Consider the following 22,039-nt stretch of genomic DNA (forward strand, 5'->3'; position numbering starts at 1 on the left):
GTAGCCAGGAGACCTGACTTGCAAGATATGCTAAAAGAAATTCTTCAGAAAGAAGGAAAGTGACATAGGTCAGAAACTCAGATCTACATAAAGGCAGAACTTTAAGGAAAGAATAAATTAAGGTAAAAGTAAAAAGGAAGATAACTAGAATTTCGTAGATGTCCGATTTGGGTACTTTGGAACTTCCAGCTAGATGTCCCAAGGGCAGTCGAATGTGTGGCTCACCTCAGAAGACTGATCTTGAGTGGAGACAGGGAGGGATATAGGAGCCAGTATCTCTAAGAAAGGAGATGGCCCAAGGAAAGGGTAGTTTCACTAAATCCCTGTAAGGTAGTCAGAGCAGGTAATTAATTCAGTCAACAAAAAATATACACTGTGTGCCAAGGTTCTGTCCCGGGCAATGGAAATAAGGAGAGACATCAGGAAGGGTGACCAGGAGAAAGACAAGTAAAACGGTCAACTGTATTAGGGGGCTGACTGGAGTAAGCGCACAACAGAAATTCGAAAAAGGAAATCTATTTTATTTATTTTAGAACTACACGATTAAAAAAAAAAGATATCAAACACAGAAAAGCACAAAAATTTCCTGCAGTCTCACCATCTAGAAAAAAACCAGATTAACAATCTGATGTATCTTTTCAAACTTTGAATTTTATTTTTTAAAGGCGGGCGCCCTCTCCCATTCTGCAAAAAAAAAAAAGAGTTGAACTCTTACTGCAAGCGGCGCGCCGCCCGGGGAAGGCTTTGCAGGCGATGGTTTGGGCGCTGGGATTTAAGGAATCGTATTTGAGAGGGTGAAGACGATGGAGAGGGAAAGTGGCATAAGCCTCGCTTTACAGACTAGAAAGTCAAGACCTCAAAGAACGACGGGCCTTCTCTGCAGGCTCCGCGAAGAAATGCAAGGGCCGGAGGCGGGAAAGGGCCGGAGGCGGGAAAGGGCGGGAGGCGGGGCCCAGGTCCCCGGTCCCAGCTGCTCAGCAGCCGTCGGAAGCGCAGGTCAGCTGGGTCGGGGCCCGGCAGCGTCGCCGGATCTGCCGGGGCGCGGCCTTATGACGCGCCGTGACGTCTCCCTTGTCTGGCGGCCCATTGGTTCTCCACTACCACCCTTCTCCCGGGTAGGGAAACTGGTCGCGGAGCCGGAAGCGAAGTAGCCTTTGAGTTCGAGACAGCGGCGGCGTTTAAGGCAGAACGACCTGTTGCCAGTGGAGCTGGCCAGCTTCTCCATTCAGGCTCCAGCCCGAGTTGGAGAAAACCCTGGGATTCCGGTGGCCCATGGGAGGGCGCAGTCTCGGATCGCGAACTATCCGGCGCAGACCGAAATAGCCGAGCCTGTGAGGGCCACCGGAAACCGCGCCCCTAGGAGGAGGCGGGAAGCCTTGCCAGAGGTAGGAACACAAAGGTACGGCTCCTGGGGTGGGGCCCGCCGGCCATGGCCACGCCCCCTGGGGCAGGTCCCGCCGCTCTTCGCTTCGTAGCCGCTGCCTGCTGGCAAGTCGTGCGCGGACGCTGCGTGGAGCATTTTCCGCGAGTATTGGAGTTTCTGCGATCCCTGCGCGCTGCTGCCCCCGGCTTGGTTCGGTACCGGCACCATGAACGCCTGTGTATGGGCCTAAAGGCCAAGGTATTGGAGTCAGTAGGACCCGGTAGAGGGGAAAGGGGATGCGAGGACCTGTCCTGGGCCGACTGCTTGGGGGTGGAACCGGTTGGAAAAGGGCAGCTTGCCCGGACGTGGGGATTCTGAGCTCAGCACTCTTCACAGCTGGTGGTGGATATGATCCTGCAGGGCCGGCCTTGGGCCCAGGTTCTGAATGCCCTGCATCGCCACTTCCCAGAGTCTGGACCTGCAGTGCGGGACCCCAAAGCCGTGAGTCGTCCCTGGAGCAAGCCCTACCTCCACTTAACACGCGGTGCAACAAAGTTGTTCCTCCTCCCGGTCACTGGATTCTGGTGCCCCTAACTTGTTTGCCTTCCTTACCCTCAACAGACAAAGCAGGATCTGAGGAAGATCTCAGAGGCTCAGGAAACCTTTTGCCAGCAGGTGAAGCAGCTGGCAGAAGCCTCTGTTGATTTGGCTTCGAAGCTACAGGTGGGACTGGCTGCTTTGGAAGCTATGGTGTAGCTGTTCTCTCTAGTCCTCTTCTGACCTGCTTCCTTTTTTTTTTTTTAACTTTTTAAAACATCTTTGTTGATATAAAATTTATATATCACACAATTTACCCATTCAAAATGTACAACTGAATCTTTTTTTCATTGAAGCATAGCTGATTTAGAATGTTGTATTGATTTCTGCTGTACAGCAAAGTGATTCAGTTATACATATGCATACATTCTTTTTTATATTCTTTTCCATATGGTTCATCACAAGATATTGAATATAGTTCCCTGTACTATACAGTAGGACCTTGTTGTTGACCCAATTTTAAATTAGTAATGCTTAATATAAATAACATTACTGATTTTAATCGAGAAGATTCATTCAGGCTTTTTTCTTCAATGTATAAATACTTTCATCAACAATGTACAACATAATTTATTTTTTTTATTTTTATTTTTTTTAACATCTTTATTGGAATATAATTGCTTTACAATGGTGTGTTGACCTGCTTCTTTTCCTCCCGCAGGAACTTGAACAAGAGTACGGGGAACTTTTTCTGGCTGCCATGGAAAAGCTGTTTTTTGAATACCTGTGTCAGCTGGAAAAAGCACTGCCTACACTGCAGGCACAGCAGGTTTTGCTAGGGCAAAACACATAAGGGCAGAATGCTGGGGTGGGGGGTAGGGGGTGGAGTTGTATCAACGCCTGTGGTCTTCATGCCTCTCTCCCTGCCCACAGCTTCAGGATGTGCTGACTTGGATGCAGCCTGGAGTTTCCATCACTTCTTCTTTTGTCTTGAGCCAATATGGTGTGGACATGGGGTGGCCACTTCCAGGTACCAGGACCATCTAGGAAAACTAAGAATTTGGGGGTGGAGTGTTTAGCTTGCGACCTTTTGAGGCAGCCTATTGGAAGGGTTACATGGGCCTGAGGCGTAAGAAACCAGACTGAGTCCATGTGTTACTATATTGCCTTTTTAAAGAGATTTGTTTTCTTTCTCAGAGTGCTTTGCTACTGATTCAGTGAACACTACAGAGCCCATGGAGCAGAGTCCTCCTCAGCAACCAACACCAGCACTCCACGACCCTCTGCCAAAAGCCCGGCCTGGCCCACACCCTCCTCAGGATCCAGCCTCAAGGAAGCACCCAGAACCTTTGACTGGCCACCATTTCAATCTGGCCCCTCTAGGCCGGCGAAGAATCCAGTCCCGGTGGGCATCCACTAGCAGAGGCCATAAGGAGCGCCCCACAGTCATGCTGTTCCCCTTTAGGAATCTGGGTTCACCAACGCAGGTCATATCTAAGCCTGGGAACAGCGAAGAACATGGGACACACACAGCAGATCCAGCAGGTGCTGTGGGCACCAGAGCAGCCTCGACTGGCAAGTCTAGGAGTCCGTCCAAGACCCTGGGAGGAAGGGCTCTGAAGGAGAACCCAAATGACTTGTCTGCCTCAGAGCAAAAGGAGTGAGTACAACAGTTGCTTCTCCCTACTAGCAGCACATGCCCTGCCTGCTTTCCTTTCACCCTGTCTTGCTTGCTCCCACCCTAGGAACTGCTTGGATTGCCCCATGGAACCCCTGAGATTGTCATTATCGCCTCCTAGGGCCAGGAAGTCAGGTAGGTATCCTGAGTCAGGACCAGATCAGACAGCCTCCTCTCTTGGGGACTCTTGAGGTCCTGTGTTCACTGAGAAGAGTACCTGGACTCTGGTTTCCTCCCTGCAGTGCGTCCTCCATCTCTGTGCAGCTCTGACATTACTCTAGGGGACCTGGTTTTGGACTCCGACGAGGAAGAAAATGGCCAGAGGGAAGGAAGGGTGAGTAGGAAGGAATGGAAAGCTGGGGAAGGGGATGGGCGGGCAGAACAAGATAGAAAGCCATATGATGCAGGATATGGAGGGCTCAGGGCATGTTTCAGTGATGATAGGATCTCCCTGCTCCCTTCTCTGCAGGACTCTCTGGAAAACTATCAGAAGACAAAGTTTGACACCCTGATCCCCACCTTCTGTGAATACCTCCCCGCTTCTGGCCCCAGTGGTGTATCTGTCCCTCTTCCTAACCATACAGACAGTTCTAGACTGCTGTGATTAGACTGGAATGCCCACGGCACTCTGCCTGTCTCCTTCCTCCTCAGCTCTCACACAGTTTAGGGGTAATAAAGTGGAAGTCCAGGCTTGGGTTGCCTGACTATATTGCTAAAGTTACTTTGTAATACTTAATAATTAAATTTTGGATTTGTTAAAACACTGTCTTCGTTTGAGGGAGGGGAATTAAGGCTTCTATAAGGTCAGTGTAGGTCATTCCTTAGAAACAGAACCGGCCTCTCCAGGGCTGGAAGGGGATCCCTTTGCCACTTTACTTCCCTTGGAGAGTGTCGTTCAGACATGCCCAAAAGGGTTACCAGGGCTGAGAGCCTAGAAGAGAAATTTCCTTTTGCTATTCTGAAAATACTGTGTGTGGTCTGATGCCAGAATATACTTGTAAATTCTCATGCTGCCACGTTACTTGGGGGTGGTGGCACTAGAATGGAGATGCTTCATGGAAAGGGCACTCACTGTCCTTGACTCCACTGGGTCAGTGCCAACTCCTCCACTTGCCCTGCAGCAGCACCCAGATGCCATCCTTGTGCAGAAATCCCCAGAATCTCAAAGTCATTGGGATCTCTCTTTATTGAGGTATTTAAAATACATAAACACTTCTGAGCTTTGTAGATATTCAGAGATCTATTTAATGAATCTGATTAACAAAACATGATTCTAAAAGCCTACCTCTTCCAGACCAAGGCCATATAAAACACTTATGTATGAATGAGCATCTTTTCCTTTTAATAATCTTCAGGATTCTGGGTCCCCAGATTCCCATTTGATTATCTTAACTTTATTTTCTCAGCCTGCCTTCCTTGCTTCCTCCCCAGTGGGTGCCCTGGGCATTTTGCATGTGCAGATAAAGTACAGAATACTGCAGGAGCCCTTAGCAGAGAGAGGATAGGAAATGACCAAGTAATAGCCCTAGTAGCTGGGATGGGAGAGGGGCCCACTGGGGAGCCCTGTGGTGGGTGCTGGCGCCCTGGGAGGGCAGAACTGCTCAGGTCTAGCTCTTGTCACTGAAGATTGGATTCACCTGCTGGGTGACACGGATGAAGGTAGTTCTCCGGCTCAGCTCCTTCAGCTTAGCTGCTCCCACGTAGGTACAGGTGGAGCGGATGCCTCCAAGAATGTCTCGGATAGTGTGTTCCACATCCCCTTTAAAGGGCATCTCCACTGTCTTTCCCTCTGAGGCCCTTAGAAGAGGAAAAGCTTTCTTACCTTTTCTGTCTGGATTTCTTAAGCCCAATGACTCTTCCCCAATCTCTAGCATTTAGTCCCTGTTCATCACTTTTCTTCCAAGTTCTGCCACCACCTTACTTGGGAAGTCACGCTTTCCAAGAACCCTCAGCTTCCGGCCTCCACACCTACCTGTACTCAGCCACGCCCCCGGCATACTTCTTCATGGCCATTTCAGAACTCATGCCATAGAAGAGCTTGTACTTCTTGCCATCCCTCTCGATGAGCTCACCACCTGACTCGCTGTGCCCAGCCAGCATGCCGCCCAGCATCACGAAGTCAGCCCCTGCCCCTGCCAGCACCAACAAGAGGGGAAAGAGATGAATCTGGCCCAGGTTCCAACATGGTCACCCTCAGAAGCAACTTACACAAAATTCTCAGGCCTGCCAATGATTCTGGCATCTTCCTGGTTTTGTTTCCCTAGCTGGCCCACAACCCAGTGCACAGGCCTACTCTGCCCTGGCTTCTGTTCCTCAGTGGACTTTACAAGAATTTAAAATCGAGCCTCTGGAGACGCTCTGCCTGGCTTCTGCTCTCTCCTTTTTGCTGCTTTCGCCATCTCCTGGTCACCTCTTTTTACTCTGCCCAGCCGAACAAGACTCACTTCAAGTGTCCCAAGAGCAAAGCTCTCCAACTTCAGTGTGAACAAGGATCACCTAGGAAGCTGGGAAAATGCAGATCTGTAGCCCCACTCCCCAGAGCCAGATGCCATGGGTCGAGGGTGGGGCTCGGCATCTGCACTGTCCCGCAGTCCAGGGGATGATGCAGATGGCCCTGGCCCACATTAGGAGAGTCCACATCAGAGTCTCAGGATTTCCCCTGCTGGTTTGCCCCAGATGACACCACAGGCTTCTGGGTCACTAGTCATATTATAAAAGAATCTGAACAGCTTTGTTAGACTTCCCTAGCCTGATCCTAGACCCTCAGAGGTGACTTATCCTCTTCTACAGGATCCTCCTTCTGTGCCCTCCTTACCGAAAGCCTTGGCCACATCCCCGGGACAGTTGCAGCCTCCATCCTGCAAAGTAAGGAGCACTATGAAGGGAGAGTATGGATGCCCCAAGCCCTCTAGGAGGTCCCAGTGGCCCACCTCAAAGCTGACAGGAACCCAGGAGTCCTGATCCACCTCTACCAGAGCCTCCAGACCTGGCAGAGAACCCAGATGTCTGGCAGCCTCATACCCTACCCTGCTCTTGGCCTTACGGAAATGATGTGGCCTTTGAGGCCATGGGCAGCATCTGCGCACTCCATCACTGCACTCAGCTGTGGATACCCAACTCCGGTCTTCTTCCGGGTGGTACACACAGAGCCTGAGAAGAACGTGACAAGAATGAGAGGGAAGTTCTCCACAGGTGTCTGCCACTGAAGCGGTGGCCAGTGGCCCCCAGTGAACCAGCTTACCTGGTCCAATTCCCACTTTGATGATGTCAGCCCCAGAGAGAATCAGCTCTTCCACCATCTCTCCTGTTACCACATTCCCTGCCTGGGACAGAACCATCAAAACAGAGCATTCTTAGGGTCAGAAAGAGCCGATCGCATGCTTCCAGCATTATTACAAAGAAGAGTACCTTGGTTCCCTCTACTTGGGCCTTCTGAGGGCTTTTAGACGAGTCACTTCAAAGGACCCTGCTTTCCAAGCTGAGGTAAGGGGGTGAGTGGCCAGTGTCACCGTTGTACCAGGGTAAAGCGGGGGTCCAACTGGAACAAGCTCACATCTGATTTACAGTAGATTTATCTCCCCCTCCCCTCCAAAAGACCCAAGCACATCCTTTGCTTAAGCTGTTATGTCATGAAACCTCTCTGGCTTCAGGGAAAGGGGGAGGACATGGTAATGTCAGCTAAATACCCATCTACACAATTGTACTTGCTTTTGATGGACAGAACAGAGAGACCACTCAATGCTGCGAGGAAAGTGAGGCGTTGTCATAACTCCCCTGAGCTTGTAAAAATAAAATAAAACAACATTTCATGCATCCCCTTCAATATGACTGTAGTATCTCTCCATACCTTTGGGCAGGTGTGTATGTACTAGAGGTATGTACGATGCAGAAATGTTCCATTGTGGTTTAGTGAGTGATGTCGGACACTGGATTTACAAAGACTAGGTATCAAGGTTCGGAGAAGACGGCACTGGCCAGTACACAAACATTTAAAGCATGGAACCATGGATCATCACCCAGTGACATGATTAAGTGGACTAGGAAATGCAGTAGAGGAGAAAGGAACTGGTGTAACAAAATGGTGTGGCGGGAAAGAGTGGAGGAAGGAGAGGAATGGACCCACTGCAGGGTAGTAGAGACATACCATGATGGTGTGTTCAGGGAAGCGCTTCCGCACATCCTTTACAAATTCAACAAAGTGTTCAGAGTAGCCATTGGCCACGTCCACGCATATATATTTCACCTGGGGAATAGCGTCCAGGATCTGTCCCAGCTGCTCAAAGTCAGCAGAGCTTGTGCCTGAGCTGGCAGCCAGATGCTGTGAGAGAAACAGGGCCATTAGCATGTAAGAAATGACCTGGTTGGTTAGCCAACAGGGGTGGGAAGGTAAGGGCTGGTCCCCAGGAAGCCACACAAAGATTCCCGGAAGACTGGGCTAAGGAGTGGATCAGGGGAGGACCAGTGTTACCTCAAGACAGTCAGGATTCTGGCTAGCAAACTCTTTCCACTGCTCGAGGCTGTAGTGCTTATGGACAGCAGTGAAGAGGGAGAACTGGGAGAAGAAAGAGCCATCAAAAAGGAGGGAACTTCATTAAGAGTCTCTTTTTCTAAAAATAGACCTTTATATTATCCTATCTGAGGGACAAAAGGACTGAAGTCTGGAAAGAGCAACTTGAAGAAGTCAGTGGTTGAGCTCAAACCTCAGTTCCACCATTATTCTCTCTACAAATGCAGTCGGGCTTTTCGCCATAAGCTAGTACTTGCCCAACACTCCCACCAAAGTACTAAAGTCACCTGGATTGGATTTCACCTGCCAGCACGTACAGCGCTTCTGAGTTAAAAGGTGACAAGGACAAGCTGTTGGTGCAGTGGGACAAGCAGTAGACAAGAAAGAACCATGAAGAGGCTGGACGGAGCCAGTGTCTGCCTGCACTGATTCAGCCCCTCCTGTGATAACCTAGTACAGAGCTAACCTACTTGCGGTATCTTCTGGTCCATTTACCAGCAGTAATTCAGTAAGCCTAAATGCTCTCAAAATTACAAGAGGTAAGGCCTTAAGGTTAACAGTCAATAAGGTGCTACCCTTTCTCCATCTCTGCTAAAGTAAAGGACAAATTTTCTTGAGACATGGACCAACCTGAAAAGTTTATCTCATTTAGTCTGTTTCAGTCAACCAAGTTCAAGGATATAATGACTCATCAGACTTGTATTTCCTAGCACAACAAATTGCAAATAACGTCCCAATACTTTGAGAAAGGCATTCAAAGGCCACTTGTGAATGCTGGTGTTTGTGATTTAAAAGTGCAGACATGCAAACAGACAAGACAGCACAAATCTTGCAACAGATGAGAGACCCAAGGAAGTCAAGCATCAGCCAGCAGTAAGGAAGTGCAAATGCTATAATACTCAGAGATCATCATCAACACTACCTAGCTAACGCTGGTACAGAACTGTGCTTTCTCAGCAACACTCTGCCATCAACATGCTAATAGACAAAAATCACTCTAGGAGGTCAGCAGACCTTGGAGATATACTGGCATAGGGTGGCATGATGAGCATATCCAATTACATACCAAGCTAGAGATCTAGAAAAAGATCCTTGCTTGCATCCAACCTTTTAATTATTACTGAGACTTGGCTGTATCTCTAAAATCTGATTTCTTCAGCACTCAGCAGTAATGAAAAGCCAGTCTCAACATAAAGCATCAAGACAGTCCCGGCAAGGTCCATACATTATAGGACATTTGTTAACACTGAAGTCAGATTCACCATTCCTTAACTCTATTGGACAGGCCAGGTGGACAACGGGCAACAGTGGGATTCCTAAGCAGTTGGTAAATGGCAATAGTAATACAGTACTAAAGCTGCATAGCTATGAACCTCAGAGAAATGATAGCAGACATTCCACAAAGACTTACAGCAATCAAAAATAGAGAAAGAGAGATGAAGTCCTTAAGGCTGACAGAGCCACAAGCAGCAGCAGAATCCATCAACCAGGGCTACCTGGATTAACCAGAAGAGTGCATATGTCCTCAGGATGCCCAAACTATCTACCTTCTCAGCTACAAATACAGAGACAGGTAATATTACTGAAAGGAGCAGCAGCTTCCATTTTGAAAATGAGCAATAACCTGTATATAAGAAAAATACATTCCATTTTGGGCACATCCCAGAAACACCCAGGAACCTAGAACTTAAAGAAGAGGAAGATTTAAAAAAAAAAAAAAAAAAAAAAAAACAGGCATGAAAGAAAATAAACTTCTTCTCTCTAGGATCTTCTAGTTAGGAATTTTTGAATGCTCAAACTATATCTAGTTTCTGGACTAAAACAGTGAATGCTGAGCATCCTAACAGTAGTGTAAAGAGGGATGCCGGTGATTTGGAGAGGGTGATCTGGGTGGTGGGAAAAGTTGGCAGGATGTATAAACTGCTGGACAGGAGAAAAGGGAAAGTTCTGTTACAATGGGGGCAAAATTTAGCTTTGAATCTCATTAATTCAGATGGCCCTTTAAAGTTATCAGATAAAGGGGCCTTAATACTACTGCAAAAACAGAAATTGAGCATCCTGACTGTTAACTGCCAGAGTTGACCTGGGATGGGGGTGGGGATGCAGATACCTCTGCAGTCAGCCCACAAAACTGGACACCATGAGGAAGGGGTATGAGGGAAGTCCTACCTTACAGAGAACCTTGGCTATCTCAAAGGTGCCTACAGTATCCATATTGGCTGCAATGATGGGGATCCCAGTGTACATCTGCTTTGAGTTCCGAAATGAAAAGGATCTTGTGAGATCCACCTGCAGATATGAACAGGAAACTAAGCATTTCATTTATCCAAAAAACAAGTATTGCAGGAGGGCAAAAGCCAGGAATCTTTCCCAGTCCTGGCCCTCCAGGAGCTTGGGATCAAGAAAGAGCAACTAGAGAAGCAGGCTCACCTCACTTCGAGACTTAAGGGTACTGCGTTTGGGCCTCAACAGGACATCCTTGAAGTCCAGTTTGACGTCGTTGTCGATGTGAGGCATGGCAAGCACCTAAGGGTAGCAGCGAATCTGAGAGCTGGAAGGTAGGAAAAGTCAGGAGGCGGTAGCTGAGCCAATTTTCCCTTAGAACTTAATGTTCTGTTAGGGCTGGCGGGCTCATCTCTCTCCTCGCTTAAATTGTGGAAGGTCAGGGCATTGATCGAGGCATAGTCCCTGAAGACCGTCACCTCAGACTCGGGTGGTTTCACTTACTCTCGGTGTCTTCAACCTAGATACTATTTGTTGGGGAGAAGAACTGGGATGGAGTCGTGAGAGACCCTAAATGGTGCGTTCCTTACCCCACTACTCTTCTTTCTCCCGCCCCTGCAAAGAGCAGTTTGGGATAAGAGGCAGATTTGGGAGTGAGAAGGAGTGGTGGGATCCCAAAACCAGCTTCCGGAATAGGGGTACTCACTTCCTGTCGCCGGGGCCAGGTGGCAGTTGACCGAAGCTCCTCTTGATTAGCCACTAACCTCGCGCAGCCCCGCTGAGCCTTGTGGGCAGCGCTAACAGGTTCCGCTAATTGCCGGAGAGAACGAGTAACCGAGGAATTCCAGCTTCGGTGCTGGAGGCCTTCTGGGTAACAGAGTTCACACACTGAGGATGCCGCTGGATCTGAGGGGCAGGGAACTATAACTCCCAGGGTGGGACGCGCGGAGCTGCCCCCTGGCATGATGGGAGGAGTCGTTCGTTCCGCCCCCGCTTTATACTAGCCCCGGCTTGCTGGGAACTCTCAGAATTGCAGAGGCGTCATCTCTGCTGTAACTAGGCGGGCCGCCTCCTTTTTTTTTTTTTTTTTACGACGCCACAGAAACGAAACGCGGACGCATTCCTGAGCCTTTCCGGAACCCCGTGGAAAGAAGGAGGAGGAGCGAGGTGCGGGGGGGGTGGGGGGTGGAGCCAGGCAGTGACCCGGAAGCAGAAGTGACTCCCACAGGCTGAGTGCTGGGGAGCTGCATCGGCGATCGCAGCGGTAGAAGCAGCAATTTATCTGTGTGCAGCCCCAAACTGGGAAGAAGATGCTAATTAAAGTGAAGGTGGGAGCACCTCCAGCCTTGCCAAGACGCAGTGGTACTGGGCTGGCCGCTGTGCGTTAAGGGAGAAGCCGGGAAGGAAAATCACGCCTTTCCCGAGCTTGGAGGGGGCTGACAGCCTCGGGGCTCCGCGCGAGGGTTGATGGGATGTAGGGGGGGGTCCCCAAAGGGGCTTCGAGAGCAGGGGCTGGCCCAGCCAGACGACCCCGGGGTCTGTGCTGTGCCTGCTTTCATTCCGGGACCGTTCTTTGACCCAGAAGGAGGCCGCCTTTGTCCGGGGTCTCGCTGTGTTCGAACCCCCGCGGTCATAGAGAAGGCCTAGCAGCATCTTGGCCCCCCTCTCTCTCGGATTCTTGGAATAAGCTCTGTTCTCCATCGTTCATGCCCCAGTTACCTGCTTCTCCCAGCCCCTAACGTAGGCTACTCCGAGTACAGCACAAAAACGTAGCCTAGGGAACCGGGGCCTCCCAGGAACTAGACTGTGAGCTTTTGCTAGTTGTCGCCAAGGTGTAGTATCTCAGCCGGCCTTCAGGAAACAAAGCTGGGAGCGTGTTCAGTTAGCACCTGCATTTCTGAGCCAGCATCCTGGACCAGCCTCCCTTCCTTGACTGAGGCAAGTTAGTTATCAGTGCCCTAGTTCTTGGTACTAGCAGTGTTTCCTTCATCTCCATCCCGCCTCCTGTGGTTCTTCACCAGTTTCCAACCCTCATTAGTCCTATCTGCTATTTCCTCCTTTGTGCCTTAAGAGGGAGGGACAGAAACTAACAATTGATGCAGTGCCCCCTGCCCTCTGAAAGGCAACGTTAGTTTAGCATTTAAAAATAAAAACTGCCAAGGAAGTCTATCGTTATTTCATCAGCTCTTTAGTGTATTTATCATGCATAATAGCCATTAATCTCTTCAGTCCTTCTGAACCACCATCTTAGCTAAGGATTGAAGCCAAGCAGAATGTTGAAGGTCATTGTTTTTCAAATTTTGAGTAATGAGCTATAAAACAGTCACTAGTGGTAAAATCAGTTAAATAAGTCCGTGGGTCACAAGCAACAAGAAAAAGAAAAAAATAGAGATATCAGGGTATACTTCTGGATAAGAGGATTGTTTGTGAAATTTTGGGTTTTATTTTGTATGTATATTACATGCATGGATGTGATATTTGTTCATATGTATTTCTTAGTGTGGGTCACTGTCCAAAAAGTTTTGAGAAACATTAGCAAGTGAATGCTTATGTTATTTCCATACATATGGATTCTCAGGTCCTCTTAGTCCTCCCTTAGTCCAAAGAAGAGGTTATTACTATACTTTTGTTCAGTGTTTTGTAAACCTTTTTTTAAATCTCAACCTACACAAAAAAATTTTACCTCATGGTCCCATACAACACAAAATAACTGTGTGTGATATGCTCTGGTATTTCGAATTCTATTCCAAGTTGATTTCATAACCCACTGATGGGTTGAGACCTGCAGTTTAAGAAAATACTGTATTCTAGATGGGCTTCTCAACTTAAAAATGTGTAAGAATCACCTGGGGATCTTGTTAAAATGCTGATTCTAATTCAGTGGTCTGGGACGGAACCCGAGATTCTGCATTTCTAACATTCTGCATTTCTGCTTGTCTGGGGAGTATACAAGGTTCTACTTTCTTTGAATCCATTTGTATTTAGTACTTCTCTAAAACTGTCAGGCTCCTTTCCCAAAACACTTTCCTTTCCACCTTCAAATAGGTTTCTCTGTCCATCTTTCTCTTTCTTTTTTGTATGTTAAATACATTTTTGTATGTTAAATAAATAAAGCAATTAGCTGTGAACTACTATACAAATGATAGGTTTTTTAGCAGGGTTCCTTTGTGAATTATTCATTCTCCACTGTCCTTCTCCATGTAGGTAACTTATTCCGTATCTCTTTTTGCAATCTTTTACAACTAAATCCCTTGTCCACGGAAGGAAAAACACACAACATAAGAGCTGTGAGTTCAGTTTATTTGGGGACTTACTGAGGACCTTAGCCCAGGAGACAGCCTCTTAGATAGCACTGAGGAACTGCTCCAAAGGTAAGTGGGGGAGGTCAGCATGTATGTGATTTTGGCAAAGGGTAATCAAGCACACATCTCGGTAGAAGGTTGCTGCTAGTCAAGAGGAACAGATATCTTAGTTAATGGTTTTAGTGCTTTTCTAAGTATGGGAAGATGCAAGAATTTGGGTTCATAAAATTTTCTCCTGAAAATATCTAACTATCTAAAGGCGTGTTCTATTAATTTTCCCAGAGCACATTCCTGATGTGCCTCATTCCTGTCTCCCCCTTGAACTCCTTTCAGGCTGGGTTGAAAGTCAGCGACTGCAGTGGCTAATGACTTAATTCTTGTAGAACCAGGAGGCAAGTGACATCCTTTAGTTGGCACACTCGTGATTTAAAACTTCTCTTGATGCCTCATCTCTGTGTTTCCAAAATTAAATACAGCATCTTCTGTCTTAAGCCATCTTCGCAATACTCATCTCATATATTGATCCCATCAATCTACCAGTTACCTGGAACCCAGTTCTTTAAAATCATTGTTCTCTTATAGAACCTAATTTTTCTTTTGATACATCTTTCTGTTGATTTTCTTTCTATTCCCATTACCCTTGTTCTCATCTGGGGTCTCATTAACTTATATCTTTATTTCTCTGTGATACCTCCAGAGAAATACCTCTTGTTGGGGTACCTCCAACAAGATTTCCTACTGCCATTCCCCTCTAAAGTTTAGAGTCTAGGGACTTCCCTGGTGGTCCAATGGTTAAGACTTCACCTTCCAGTGTAGGGGGTGTGGGTTCGATCCCAAAACATAAAACAGAAACAATATTGTAACAAATTCAATAAAGACTTTAAAAAATGGTCCACATCAAAAAATTCTTAAAAAAAATAAAGTATATGTATTTTTTAAAAATAATAATAAAGTTTAGAGTCTATACCAAAATACGGTGTACAAAATCATAGTGTACAGGTCTTCTTTAACCTTCTTTTTCGTCATATTATTCCCTAACCTCAGATCCTGCATTGATTCCTCTTAGCAAATTACTTTGGGCACCTGTCTTTACTATCTAAGCCCCAGTTTTCTCATTCATGCTTTTTTAAACGTAAAATAAAACACAAAGCTCTTAAGGGTTAAGTTCAAGGAGTTTTTAACAACAGTATACCCCCATGTAGCCACAGATCTAGAACATTTTCACCCCTGCCCTCTGAAAGTTCCATAGGTTAGTTTTACTTGTTTTAGAATTTAATATAATGGAATTATAGAATATATCATTTTTGTGTCTGGCTTCTTTCACTCAGCATTATGTCTGTTGTTGTGTCTGTAGCTCCTTCTTATTACTTGGTAATACGACATTAGATGACTGTATCACAATTTGTTTATCCATTCTCCCGTTGATGGACGTTTGGGTTATTTCCAGTTTCTGGCTATTATGAAGGAGGCTTCTAATAGCCAGAAATGATGATATGAACATTGTCTTTTTGTGGACTTATGTTTTCATTTCCTTTGGATAAATACCTAGGAATGGAATTACTAGGTCATGTATAACTTTAAAAGATGCTGCCAAACAGATCTGCAAAGTATGGCACCATTTTACATCCCTACTTACAATGAGTGAGCATTCCAGCTACTCTGCACCCATCTTTATTATAGCTATTTTAGTGGGTGTGAAGTGTTATCTCAGGTTTAAATTAATCACTGTTGATTTTCCCTCACCACGGCACTTTGTCACTGCCTCTTGTATTTTGGACGATAACATTCAGTATGGCATTTCTTGTGCATTGGTTTGTTCTATTAATTGTATGTCTCAGTGTCTCTTGGTTGTAAATCTTCACTTGAAAGAGATTGTTGGCAAGGGCTGGGTCACTTAATTTCTTTTATATCCCCTACAGTGCTTATAGCAGAATGTCAGGCTGAGGTTCATCATAGACTAGCTGAATAGCAGTGAATGTATTCCCAGGTCACAATGACCAGATTTGAGGGAAGAAATCCAGTATGGCATGGTCTTTTAAAATATCTTTTAAAATTAAAATCAAGAATATCTTTTAAAATTGTTCAGTTTTTAATGATTTTAATTATGACAATTTCAGACATATACAACAGCAGAGAGAAGGAATAATGCACCCCATACGAAGCTTCAAAAACGATCATCTCATGGCCAATCGTATTTTATTTATACTCACCAACTTACCTTATGTTTTAAGGAGCAAGTCCCAGATAGCGTAGCGTATACTATTGGTATATATTTCGGTATTTATCTGTAAAAAAGAACTTTTTTTACTAACATAACCATAATTATTACACCTAAAAAATCAACAGTGATTTCACACTATCATTGTCTCATTTGTTTTTTACAATTTGTTGGAATCTGGATCCAACTAAGATTCATACATTGTAGTTGGTTGATAAGTATTTTAGGCCTCTTTAAACCTGTAATTCCCCATTTCCCCCATTTTTTTTCTTGTTGAATGATCTAGGTGGTTGTTCCCGTAGAGTTTCCTATAGTTTGAATTTTGCTGATTACATTCCCATGCTGTCTTTTAATATATTCCTCTTTCCTCTGTATTTCCTGTCAATTGGTAATAAGATCGAGAGGCTTGATTTGTCCTTTTTGTCTGTTCATGTGTGAGAATAATTCATAGGTGGTATTGTGACATGCTTCTGTCAGGTTGTTTTGCTTTCTGCGATGTTAGTCATTGCCTAGATCCATTATTTCATTGGAGTTTACAAAATGGGGATATTCTGATTTTATTGTTGCTTCCTACATTAGCTGGGATCCTTGAGCAGTGTCCAGTACAGTGGCCATTTGCCCACGTGCACTATTGACCACGGGAAATGTGGCTAGTGAGACTGAGGAATTCATTTGTTTTATTTGTATTTAATTTTAATTAATTTAATATAAGAACTGAAACTTTATTCAGTAGTTGCAAAACCTTTTAACTTGTTTGGAACAAGTTGGGAATGTAAACATACTTTTTCAACTGTAAATTGTGAAACTTAAATACAGATCAAGTATTTCAGATGATAACTTATCATCTGAATTGAGGTGTGCTGTCAGTATGAAATGCACACAGAATTTTGAAGATTTAGAAGAAAATGTAAAATATATTAATAATTTGAATATATTGGGTTTCAGAATATTAAAATTAATTTCACCTTTTAAAAATGTGGCTGCTAGAATATTTAATATTGTATATGTGGCTTTCACTAAGTTTCTATCTCTAGTGGACAGTGCTGCTTTACAGAATGGTTTCCTTATACTCTCATCAAGGACATTGTTTTAAATTTTTTTTCTCATCTCAGTGTATTCATGGTATTAAAAAATGGAAAATACAAAAAAGCACAAAGAAAATAATTTAAATCACCCATAATCTCAAAACTCAAGATAAAAGCACTGATGTCTACATCCTTCCAAACTTTTTTGAAAGCATATAAATACACGTATGTGTGTGTGTATTTCTTTAGTTACAAAATAAGAATTATACTGTTAGTCTAAACATTGTTTGAGAACTGTGTGATTTTCCCCCTGTGTTTGTACCATAATTTATTTAACCCTCAATTGTGTGATATTTAGATTGTGTTTCTAGTTTTTCAGTTTCAAAAAGTTGCAATTCATTGTCATAGGTATATTTTTGGACAGAGGATTATTTTCCCAGAAGTGTTATTGCTGGGACACCATATGCCAGATTGCTCTCTGGATACATTCATAGGCTTCTATAGTCGATCTCAGAAACAAAGGACCAGTGCTAGAGTTTTAGATTTTATAAAGCAATAATTTTTTTCAAATGTCATAAAGCCCAAGCATCTGACTCTTGGGAGAACAGTTCTAGGCTTTCTGTTAGAGTCTTTTGTACTCTTTAAAAATTGTTATTATTAAATCAGAATGAATATTTATTAATATTCATGTGATAAAGGAATATATTTTTATTAGATATTTTATTAGATAGTACAGATAAAGGGAGAGTTAGCTTTGGTCTCCTCAATCCTACTCCCCTTCTCAAGGATCATCATAATTTTAGGAGATAGGTATACTTTTAATCCTTTCTTCTATGCATGTATGTATGTATATATTTACATATAGAAAATGATACATAATCATACGTTCTCTAGATCTTTCCATGTTAGTGTATAAACTGTTGCATAATAAATATATCATTCTAGGGCTTCCCTGGTGGCGCAGTGGTTGAGAGTCCGCCTGCCGATGCAGGGGACACGGGTTCGTGCCCTGGTCCGGGAAGATCCCACATGCCGCGGAGCGGCTGGGCCCGTGAGCCATGGCCGCTGAGCCTGCGCGTCCGGAGCCTGTGCTCCGCAGCAGGAGAGGCCACAACAGTGAGAGGCCTGCGTACAGAGAAAAAAAAAAAAAAAATATATATATATATATATGTGTGTATATATATATATAATTCTATGGCTGTACCATAGTTTAATAGTTTTCCTATTAATAGGCATTAGGCTGTTTCTTGTGTTTTGCTTTTATGAAAGGTGTTGCAGTAAACCTCACAAGTTCCTCTTTGAATACGTACTCAAATTTCAAGTTTTTCCTTAAGGTTAGTTATCTAGAAATAGAATTGTCTGGTTAAAGAGTCTTTGCATTTAAAGTATTATGATCAATAAATTGAGATAATTTGTGGACAACATGGTATTGCATACTTTTCATTTTGTCAGGAAGGAGCCTAAAGAAATACCATATACTGTCACTGTCGTTTCATAAAAGGACATTTTAACACCTGAAAATATTTAGTTTCATGAAAATCTCATTGTTGTCATTATTTTTCTCATTTTACTATAGACTATTGAAAATTTTCAAACAGACCAGCTTGAGTTGGGGTGGAAACTTGAAAATCACTGTTGTAATTTATTCTTTTGCATCCAAACAGGTCAATCCAAAGGAGTTACTCTTGGATTTTTTGAAATATCCTTAGTAGTGAACCATTCTCATGGTTGAGAAGTTAGATCCTAAGTACTTTCTTCATGCTGGTCTTTGTGAATATCATAAGTAGGAACCATATGTTATTTTGTGAGTCCACCACAGGAGTGTACATTGGGTCTCAATACTAGATCAGCCAGACTTGGGCAGTACTGAGTACAGAGCTGAAAGCTCAGGTTCTGGGGCCAGAGAGTTTGTGTTTGGATTCATACTCTCCTTTTGACTTCATAGGCATGCTTTTTAACCTGTCCAAACCCCATTTTCCTCAACTATAAATGGTGATAGTAATAGTACATATCTCACAAGTACTTGCAAGTATTAAATGTATTGACGCCTGTAAGATACTCAGCGTAGTTTCTAACTCTTGGAAAGTGTTCAGTAGATGTTGGCTGTGATCATAGCATGATCATTGGTGTATTTAGCTGTTCCACCAATATTTATTGACTGCTTCTATGTCAAACACTGTGCTTTGTGCTTAAATTAGGAAGATTGAACAGTCTCTGTCCTTTAGGGAGCTGGAGTATAAATTGGGGAGTTTGACACTTAAACAACTAGCTGTAATGGCTCTTAAAGTGTACTGGGGACAAGTCATCAATCTTAAAGCGTCCCTTGAAGGTTTGCAAAAGAGCGGAAGAGGGCATGGCAACAAGAAAAACAGTAGAAGCAAGGAAAATGCCCCTAAATTATGGATTACTGTAGACTGGTGCAGATGGAGTTTGAAGAGCAAGGATGGATGGGAGATTAGATTGGATGAAGCACGTTTATAAGTGTACAATGAGTATAATTATTGTTTGAATATCAGCAGCCCTTTGTCTATAGAAGAAGTCAAGAAGACCAGAGCTGCAATTTAGGATTTAGGTGGAAGTCTGGAGAAGATATGGGAGAATAGAATGTTGAATTCTAGTATTACTTAAAAAGTTGGTCAGGGACTTCCCTGGTGGTGCAGTGGTTAAGACTCTGTGCTCCCAATGCAGGGGACCTGGGTTCAATCCCTGGTCAGGGAACTAGATCCCACATGCATGCTGCAACTAAGGGTTCGCATGCCACAACTGAGGAGCCCTCGAGCCACAACTAAAGAGCCCTCCTGCCACAACTAAGACCCGGCACAACCAAATAAATAAATAAATAAATATTAAAAAAAAAAATGTTGGTCAGAGGTGATCTCCAGTGTCCCTGAGAGAATTCTTTGAGTTATCTGAATGTTAATTTCTAGCATTGGTACATGAGATAAGGTCCTTCTCAAAGGAATACTTTCCTTAGGACAATTCTCATTGCTGTCTTATCAAAAGGAGTTATGGTATTCTCTTGGATTCTAGCAGAATGGGAGGTGAGATGACCTGTGAGATTAAAAGGGTCAAATGGTTTACAGAATCTTCCCCTATCAAAGTTGTTCACAGCCTAAAAATGTCTGAAATCGGGTGTGGTCAAAACTTCTGACACTTCAAATCAGCTTTGAGAATGTGCGTTTCTCAGAAGGTAGTAGATCCCCCAAGACTAGGCCAGGATGTTTTACCTAGGAGACAAATTGTATATTGGGCTGTAGGATTCATGAAACCGTTGCCTGTTTCAGACGCTGACCGGAAAGGAGATTGAGATTGACATTGAACCCACAGACAAGGTAATGTACGCCCAATACCTCTCCATGCCTATCTCCCTACATGTACACTTGCTTGGGTATGCTGATGAACTGAGTCCTTCCGCTCTCATACTCTCTGCATAGCTCTTGTTCTTTCCCGTTCCACGGTCCTTCCCCCTGAGCAACCCCTGACTACTTGTACCCCTAAAGGTGGAGCGAATCAAGGAGCGTGTGGAGGAGAAAGAGGGAATCCCCCCACAGCAGCAGCGGCTCATCTACAGTGGTAAACAGATGTAAGTTTGGAATGGGAATGAGGGCGTGGCCATCTTACGTGAAGATGAAGATGCAAGTACTGGAGGTGGAGCAGGCCTGCCTTTTTTTTGTTGTCTCAGACCCTTTGGCAATTTGATGAAGGCTATGAACCCCTTCTCAGAATTAGATTTTTGCAGACATAAAATAAAATGCATGGAATTACAAAAGAAACTAATAGGATCGAGATACACTTATCACACTACTAAAAAAGCAAGTTTGTGATATATGTACTTCATTAAGATCTAATGATGGATATAATAACTACTATAATTTTAAAAGATTTTCAAGATACCTACAAATAGTTGTGAAATGATAGGAAAATATCTAATTTTTGTTGTTAACAAGTTACCCATATTGCTAATAATACCCCTGTGGGTTTTTTGCCTGTGTTCAAAACTGAAAGAAATATCAAATTTCAGTTAGGGGTTAGTAAAAATATAAAGATGTAATTTTTTTCTCATCTGCATTCATAGATCCCCAGACAGATCCATGAAACCCAGGTTAAGAACCTTGCTCTAGATGGTATTTCTAATACCTTTTTTCTTTTTTTTTGCCTCTTCCTGCAGGAACGATGAGAAGACAGCAGCTGATTACAAGATACTAGGTGGTTCAGTCCTCCACCTGGTATTGGCTCTGAGAGGAGGAGGTGGTCTTAGGCAGTGATGGACGCCCCCCTGCATTTCACCTCCTTGCCCTGTCGCTCATTATGAGGAATCATGTATCCTCTCACACTGTGGGACACCAGAGCCACTGCCCCCTCTCCTGGATGCCCAGTCTTGTGTGTCTGTTGGTGGGAGACTGTGAGGACCCCAGGATGCAGTGTTCCTGGCCCAAAGGGCCCTTGCTGGCTATTGGGTTTTAGTTTGCAGTCCTGTGTGCTTCCCTCTGTTAATGGCTATGTCCCTGGTTGTCAATAAAATATTTCCTGGCCTCCTGGAATCTTTCTTCTATTGCACAAACGTGACTGAAATCAAAATGGGCCAATGCACACTCAGTTATACCAGGCTGAAGGAGTAGGACAGTGTAAGAGAATGTGCCCTTAGAGGGGTTCTCAGATGCTTAAGAGTCTACACTCAGTGGTGTGCTGGAGCCAGCTCTTACCCGGCTCCAGAGCTAATTGTTGGCATCTTTCCTAACCCCATATTAAGTGACTTCGTGTTGGTAGCTTGAAATTGGCCATGGTAGGAATATTTACAGAAATTGACAAACAATACAAATCAGTCCTCCCCAAACTGGTTGTTACATATCTGTCAGCATACTACTGACGCGGGTGGTAGAAACCAGGAGAGTGAATTCTCCCCCATTGTGACTCTACTGGACATTTGGGGCCTGTTTCAAGAAAGGCATCAAGAGCTTAGCGGACACTGCATTCTTTTATGGCTGGAATATTGCTGAGGGCTCTAGGCTGTATACGGTGGAGTGGCTGATGTGGAGAAAGGATGAGTGTGGAGTGACAAGCTATGATGGATCACTTTAGGGCTCAGTTGGTGAGATAAAATGAGAGACGGGTGCCAGAAGAAAGGGTTTCCCTTCCTTGTCTCCTCTAGCTCAGTAGAAGCTGGCGAGACCGGGTGGGGTGGAGAA

General features: G+C 44.5%; 3 protein-coding genes across 9 annotated transcripts; 2 read left to right on the forward strand and 1 right to left on the reverse strand.

Moving 5' to 3' along the window:
* Positions 1-608: 608 nt before the first annotated feature.
* TINF2 (TERF1 interacting nuclear factor 2) lies at positions 609-6,679 on the forward strand. 5 transcript variants are annotated; one of them, XM_079912378.1, is made up of 9 exons: positions 609-1,621; positions 1,760-1,864; positions 1,985-2,086; positions 2,622-2,729; positions 2,834-2,930; positions 3,098-3,560; positions 3,646-3,713; positions 3,821-3,912; positions 6,369-6,679. In XM_079912378.1, exons 1-9 carry the CDS (start codon positions 1,430-1,432, stop codon positions 6,537-6,539), a joined length of 1,398 nt encoding a protein of 465 aa, XP_079768504.1. In that variant the 5' UTR covers positions 609-1,429; the 3' UTR covers positions 6,540-6,679. The 5 variants fall into 5 exon arrangements, with proteins under 5 accessions (XP_079768504.1, XP_079768505.1, XP_079768507.1 ...); XM_079912379.1 differs by having other exon boundaries at positions 2,622-2,720; XM_079912381.1 differs by having other exon boundaries at positions 609-1,399.
* GMPR2 (guanosine monophosphate reductase 2) lies at positions 2,760-11,452 on the reverse strand. Of its 3 annotated transcripts, XM_079912384.1 has the most exons (11): positions 11,015-11,452; positions 10,516-10,611; positions 10,255-10,374; positions 8,047-8,130; positions 7,723-7,896; positions 6,820-6,901; positions 6,622-6,728; positions 6,394-6,436; positions 5,551-5,710; positions 5,216-5,375; positions 2,760-2,952 (listed from the first exon to the last, which is right to left on the reverse strand). In XM_079912384.1, the coding sequence occupies exons 1-11, from the start codon at positions 11,270-11,272 to the stop codon at positions 2,944-2,946; spliced, it is 1,293 nt and encodes a 430-aa protein (XP_079768510.1). In that variant the 5' UTR covers positions 11,273-11,452; the 3' UTR covers positions 2,760-2,943. The 3 variants fall into 3 exon arrangements, with proteins under 3 accessions (XP_079768510.1, XP_079768511.1, XP_079768509.1); XM_079912385.1 differs by lacking the exon at positions 2,760-2,952 and having other exon boundaries at positions 5,185-5,375; positions 7,822-7,896; XM_079912383.1 differs by lacking the exon at positions 2,760-2,952 and having other exon boundaries at positions 5,185-5,375.
* A 52-nt stretch (positions 11,453-11,504) lies between these two features.
* On the forward strand, positions 11,505-21,385 carry NEDD8 (NEDD8 ubiquitin like modifier). Its single transcript, XM_079912387.1, has 4 exons — positions 11,505-11,636; positions 20,138-20,185; positions 20,354-20,436; positions 21,022-21,385. Exons 1-4 carry the CDS (start codon positions 11,619-11,621, stop codon positions 21,116-21,118), a joined length of 246 nt encoding a protein of 81 aa, XP_079768513.1. The 5' UTR covers positions 11,505-11,618; the 3' UTR covers positions 21,119-21,385.
* Positions 21,386-22,039: the final 654 nt, after the last annotated feature.

Source organism: Stenella coeruleoalba (genome assembly GCF_951394435.1).
Source record: "Stenella coeruleoalba genome assembly, chromosome: 2".
In the NCBI taxonomy this organism is placed as follows: Eukaryota; Metazoa; Chordata; class Mammalia; order Artiodactyla; family Delphinidae; genus Stenella; species Stenella coeruleoalba.

Bases quoted from the DNA above. Each gene is read 5' to 3' on its own strand.
- TINF2 (XM_079912378.1), top strand. From the start codon at position 1,430: ATGGCCACGCCCCCTGGGGCAGGTCCCGCCGCTCTTCGCTTCGTAGCC. The intron at 2,087-2,621 runs GTGGGACTGGCT...TTCCTCCCGCAG, and splicing joins ATTTGGCTTCGAAGCTACAG to GAACTTGAACAAGAGTACGG. The intron at 3,913-6,368 runs GTGAGTAGGAAG...CCTCTTCTACAG, and splicing joins ATGGCCAGAGGGAAGGAAGG to GATCCTCCTTCTGTGCCCTC.
- GMPR2 (XM_079912383.1), bottom strand. From the start codon at position 11,272: ATGCCAGGGGGCAGCTCCGCGCGTCCCACCCTGGGAGTTATAGTTCCC. The intron at 10,612-11,014 runs GTGAGTACCCCT...TGCTACCCTTAG, and splicing joins CCTGGCCCCGGCGACAGGAA to GTGCTTGCCATGCCTCACAT. The intron at 6,437-6,621 runs GTAAGGCCAAGA...CTTACTTTGCAG, and splicing joins TCAAAGGCCACATCATTTCC to GATGGAGGCTGCAACTGTCC.
- NEDD8 (XM_079912387.1), top strand. The intron at 20,186-20,353 runs GTAATGTACGCC...GTACCCCTAAAG, and splicing joins ACATTGAACCCACAGACAAG to GTGGAGCGAATCAAGGAGCG. The intron at 20,437-21,021 runs GTAAGTTTGGAA...CTCTTCCTGCAG, and splicing joins ATCTACAGTGGTAAACAGAT to GAACGATGAGAAGACAGCAG.